This window comes from Leptodactylus fuscus, chromosome 4 (genome assembly GCF_031893055.1).
Source record: "Leptodactylus fuscus isolate aLepFus1 chromosome 4, aLepFus1.hap2, whole genome shotgun sequence".
Classification (NCBI taxonomy): Eukaryota; Metazoa; Chordata; class Amphibia; order Anura; family Leptodactylidae; genus Leptodactylus; species Leptodactylus fuscus.
This window is the reverse complement of record NC_134268.1, coordinates 221,020,047-221,026,046: the sequence shown is the minus strand read 5'-3', so window position 1 is coordinate 221,026,046 and position 6,000 is coordinate 221,020,047. Positions and strand designations below refer to the sequence as shown.

General features: G+C 44.9%; 1 protein-coding gene across 1 annotated transcript in view; it reads left to right on the top strand.

Annotated features, from left to right (window-relative positions):
• The first annotated feature begins 5,697 nt into the window (after positions 1–5,697).
• Positions 5,698–6,000, top strand: part of VIPR1 (vasoactive intestinal peptide receptor 1) — a 31,821-nt gene continuing 31,518 nt past the window's right edge. Inside the window, exon 1 of the mRNA XM_075271834.1 lies at positions 5,698–5,827. Coding sequence (XP_075127935.1) covers positions 5,820–5,827 — 8 coding nt within the window. The 5' untranslated portion in view covers positions 5,698–5,819. The remainder of the gene's footprint in view (positions 5,828–6,000) is intronic.

Below are 6,000 nucleotides of genomic sequence, written 5' to 3'. Positions count from 1 at the left end.
ACTAATACAGACCCCAGACCAGACCCCTAAACTAATACAGACCCCAGTCCAGACCCCTAAACTAATACAGACCCCAGACCAGACCTCTAAACTAATACAGACCCCAGACCAGACCCCTAAACTAATACAGACCCCAGACCAGACCCCTAAACTAATACAGACCCCAGACCAGACCCCTAAACTAATACAGACCCCAGACCAGACCCCTAAACTGATACAGACCCCAGACCAGACCCCTAAACTAATACAGACCCCAGACCAGACCCCTAAACTAATACAGACCCCAGACCAGACCCCTAAACTAATACAGACCCCAGACCAGACCCCTAAACTAATACAGACCCCAGACCAGACCCCTAAACTAATACAGACCCCAGACCAGACCTCTAAACTAATACAGACCCCAGACCAGAGCCCTAAACTAATACAGACCCCAGACCAGACCCCTAAACTAATACAGACCCCAGACCAGAGCCCTAAACTAATACAGACCCCAGACCAGACCCCTAAACTAATACAGACCCCAGACCAGAGCCCTAAACTAATACAGACCCCAGACCAGACCCCTAAACTAATGCAGACCCCAGTCCAGACCCCTAAACTAATACAGACCCCAGACCAGACCTCTAAACTAATACAGACCCCAGACCAGACCCCTAAACTAATACAGACTCCAGACCAGACCCCTAAACTAATGCAGACCCCAGACCAGACCCCTAAACTAATACAGACTCCAGACCAGACCCCTAAACTAATGCAGACCCCAGTCCAGACCCCTAAACTAATACAGACCCCAGACCAGACCCCTAAACTAATACAGACTCCAGACCAGACCCCTAAACTAATGCAGACCCCAGTCCAGACCCCTAAACTAATACAGACCCCAGACCAGACCCCTAAACTAATACAGACCCCAGACCAGACCCCTAAACTAATACAGACCCCAGACCCCTAAACTAATGCAGACCCCAGTCCAGACCCCTAAACTAATACAGACCCCAGACCAGACCCCTAAACTAATACAGACTCCAGACCAGACCCCTAAACTAATACAGACCCCAGACCAGACCCCTAAACTAATACAGACCCCAGACCAGACCCCTAAACTAATACAGACCCCAGACCAGACCCCTAAACTAATACAGACCCCAGACCAGACCTCTAAACTAATACAGACCCCAGACCAGACCCCTAAACTAATACAGACCCCAGACCAGACCCCTAAACTAATACAGACCCCAGTCCAGACCCCTAAACTAATACAGACCCCAGACCAGACCTCTAAACTAATACAGACCCCAGACCAGACCCCTAAACTAATACAGACCCCAGACCAGACCCCTAAACTAATACAGACCCCAGACCAGACCCCTAAACTAATACAGACCCCAGACCAGACCCCTAAACTAATACAGACCCCAGACCAGACCTCTAAACTAATACAGACCCCAGACCAGACCCCTAAACTAATACAGACCCCAGACCAGACCCCTGAACTGATACAGACCCCAGACCAGACCCCTAAACTAATACAGACCCCAGACCAGACCTCTAAACTAATACAGACCCCAGACCAGACCCCTAAACTAATACAGACCCCAGACCAGACCCCTAAACTAATACAGACCCCAGACCAGACCCCTAAACTAATACAGACCCCAGACCAGACCTCTAAACTAATACAGACCCCAGACCAGAGCCCTAAACTAATACAGACCCCAGACCAGACCCCTAAACTAATACAGACCCCAGACCAGAGCCCTAAACTAATACAGACCCCAGACCAGACCCCTAAACTAATACAGACCCCAGACCAGAGCCCTAAACTAATACAGACCCCAGACCAGACCCCTAAACTAATGCAGACCCCAGTCCAGACCCCTAAACTAATACAGACCCCAGACCAGACCTCTAAACTAATACAGACCCCAGACCGGACCCCTAAACTAATACAGACCCCAGACCAGACCTCTAAACTAATACAGACCCCAGACCAGACCCCTAAACTAATACAGACCCCAGACCGGACCCCTAAACTAATACAGACCCCAGACCAGACCCCTAAACTAATACAGACCCCAGACCAGACCCCTAAACTAATACAGACCCCAGACCAGACCCCTAAATAAATGTATGCAGATCCTTCCTCTCAGATCCTCTAGATAAATATAAACTGTAAAACCAGGCCCATTCAATAAACACCACCTAATAATACCCCGCAGTTCCCTCCCTTTGGACTGTAGTTTTGACTGTGATTTGCTGGGGGTATGTTTTTCAGCATGTTTTGAGGAGCGGGGTGTAGTGACATTGTCCGGGGGTCTATGTGATGTCAGTAGTGACCTAGAGGGTGAAATCCGTAAACCTGTAAACATAGCGCCACCTAGAGGGAACTGCAACCACTAAGCCTTTGTGCCTTTGAGAGTTCTGTAACCATCAGACCTGTAACGTCATTACTGTGTGCGGAGTAACAGCATGGTCGGGGACTGAAAGCATTGGCGACCACCTATCAAGTTATGAGTAAGGGGTTTAAGAGCTCAGATTGTGATCTCACCGGATTACGGCCATAGTGCCCCATTAGTGCCTCCTCCGTCACAATTAACCTGCTGCAGCTGTAATTGTAAGTGCTTTCCATCACCTCGAATGGATTAAGGAAGAGCCATCTGGAAATCTGACGTACAGTACGGTATATATGGGGGGTGCTGCGGAGAGCCCATTAGTCTGGTATACTTGCTCTTTACTTAGCCCCCACACTCGCCTGGCGCCAGGCTGCCTCTGAAAGGTGCCTAAAGACATATTAGAGGTGATGACACCATGACACTTCTTCACAACAATTTGACACTTAAAATGAAGTCCTCGTATCTGTAGGCAGACTGTAAAGAAGAAGAATGACAGCAGCTCCGCACCGAACTGCAGAATACAATGACAAGGTGGAAGGAAACGTCTAAGCAAAGTGCCGGAACGTGTGATATATATGTGTGACTCCAAGTATAATGTTATAGTGGATGGTTCATATCTGTATAAATATCCCACAGTGGACTCCAATGTTACATAAAGTGTTGGGTATATAGACAGATTACATTACTTACATATTGATCCTGAGTTATATCCTGTATCCAGAGCTGCGCTCACTATTCTGCTGGTGCAGTCACTGTGTACATACATTACATTACTTATCCTGTATTATACTCCAGAGCTGCGCTCACTATTCTGCTGGTACAGTCACTGTGTACATACATTACATTACTTATCCTGTATTATACTCCAGAGCTGCGCTCTCTATTCTGCTGGTACAGTCACTGTGTACATACATTACATTACTTATCCTGTATTATACTCCAGAGCTGCGCTCACTATTCTGCTGGTGCAGTCACTGTGTACATACATTACATTACTTATCCTGTATTATACTCCAGAGCTGCGCTCACTATTCTGCTGGTGCAGTCACTGTGTACATACATTACATTACTTATCCTGTATTATACTCCAGAGCTGCGCTCACTATTCTGCTGGTACAGTCACTGTGTACATACATTACATTACTTATCCTGTATTATACCCCAGAGCTGCGCTCACTATTCTGCTGGTACAGTCACTGTGTACATACATTACATTACTTATCCTGTATTATACCCCAGAGCTGCACTCACTATTCTGCTGGTACAGTCACTGTGTACATACATTACATTACTTATCCTGTATTATACTCCAGAGCTGCGCTCACTATTCTGCTGGTGCAGTCACTGTGTACATACATTACATTACTTATCCTGTATTATACTCCAGAGCTGTGCTCGCTATTCTGCTGGTACAGTCACTGTGTACATACATTACATTACTTATCCTGTATTATACTCCAGAGCTGCACTCACTATTCTGCAGGTGCTGTCACTGTGTACATACATTACATTACTTATCCTGTATTATACTCCAGAGCTGCGCTCACTATTCTGCTGGTACAGTCACTGTGTACATACATTACATTACTTATCCTGTATTATACTCCAGAGCTGCGCTCACTATTCTGCTGGTACAGTCACTGTGTACATACATTACATTACTTATCCTGTATTATACTCCAGAGCTGCGCTCACTATTCTGCTGGTACAGTCACTGTGTACATACATTACATTATTTATCCTGTATTATACTCCACAGCTGCGCTCACTATTCTGCTGGTACAGTCACTGTGTACATACATTACATTACTTATCCTGTATTATACTCCAGAGCTGCGCTCACTATTCTGCTGGTACAGTCACTGTGTACATACATTACATTACTTATCCTGTATTATACTCCAGAGCTGCGCTCACTATTCTGCTGGTGCAGTCACTGTGTACATACATTACATTACTTATCCTGTATTATACTCCAGAGCTGCGCTCACTATTCTGCTGGTACAGTCACTGTGTACATACATTACATTACTTATCCTGTATTATACTCCAGAGCTGCGCTCACTATTCTGCTGGTATAGTCACTGTGTACATACATTACATTACTTATCCTGTATTATACTCCAGAGCTGCGCTCACTATTCTGCTGGTACAGTCACTGTGTACATACATTACATTACTTATCCTGTATTATACCCCAGAGCTGCGCTCACTATTCTGCTGGTACAGTCACTGTGTACATACATTACATTACTTATCCTGTATTATACCCCAGAGCTGCGCTCACTATTCTGTTGGTACAGTCACTGTGTACATACATTACATTACTTATCCTGTATTATACTGCAGAGCTGCGCTCACTATTCTGCTGGTGCAGTCACTGTGTACATACATCACATTACTTATCCTGTATTATACTCCAGAGCTGCGCTCACTATTCTGCTGGTGCAGTCACTGTGTACATACATTACATTACTTATCCTGTATTATACCCCAGAGCTGCGCTCACTATTCTGTTGGTACAGTCACTGTGTACATACATTACATTACTTATCCTGTATTATACTGCAGAGCTGCGCTCACTATTCTGCTGGTACAGTCACTGTGTACATACATTACATTACTTATCCTGTATTATACTCCAGAGCTGCGCTCACTATTCTGCTGGTGCAGTCACTGTGTACATACATTACATTACTTATCCTGTATTATACTCCAGAGCTGCGCTCACTATTCTGCTGGTACAGTCACTGTGTACATACATTACATTACTTATCCTGTATTATACTCTAGAGCTGCGCTCACTATTCTGTTGGTGCAGTCACTGTGTACATACATTACATTACTTATCCTGTATTATACTCCAGAGCTGCGCTCACTATTCTGCTGGTACAGTCACTGTGTACATACATTACATTACTTATCCTGTATTATACTGCAGAGCTGTGCTCACTATTCTGCTGGTACAGTCACTGTGTACATACATTACATTACTTATCCTGTATTATACTGCAGAGCTGTGCTCACTATTCTGCTGGTATAGTCACTGTGTACATACATTACATTACTTATCCTGTATTATACTCCAGAGCTGCACTCACTATTCTGCTGGTACAGTCACTGTGTACATACATTACATTACTTATCCTGTATTATACTCCAGAGCTGCGCTCACTATTCTGCTGGTACAGTCACTGTGTACATACATTACATTACTTAGTAACCCTATTGGACACATCACATCGGACTATGTTGGCGCCATCTACTAATGCTCTTCGCTTTCCTCTTCCCGTTACAGGAAGCTGCACTGTACAAGGAATTATATTCACATGCATCTCTTCATGTCGTTCATCATGAGGGCCATCGCTGTCTTCATTAAAGACATTGTCCTTTTTGAGACCGGCGAGTCGGATCACTGCTCTGATGGTTCGGTAAGCCCTTTAATCACAATGTTCGTATGTTTGTCATGTATTACTGCAGTTCTTATTTTCACCACTAGGTTTTTAGCTTGTCATACCCTGTGTACCTGATAGTAGGACTTCCTGTGTGTTATGGGTGTATTTCCTGTTAACGGCGCACCAAGTGGACAGACGTGGTATTGCAC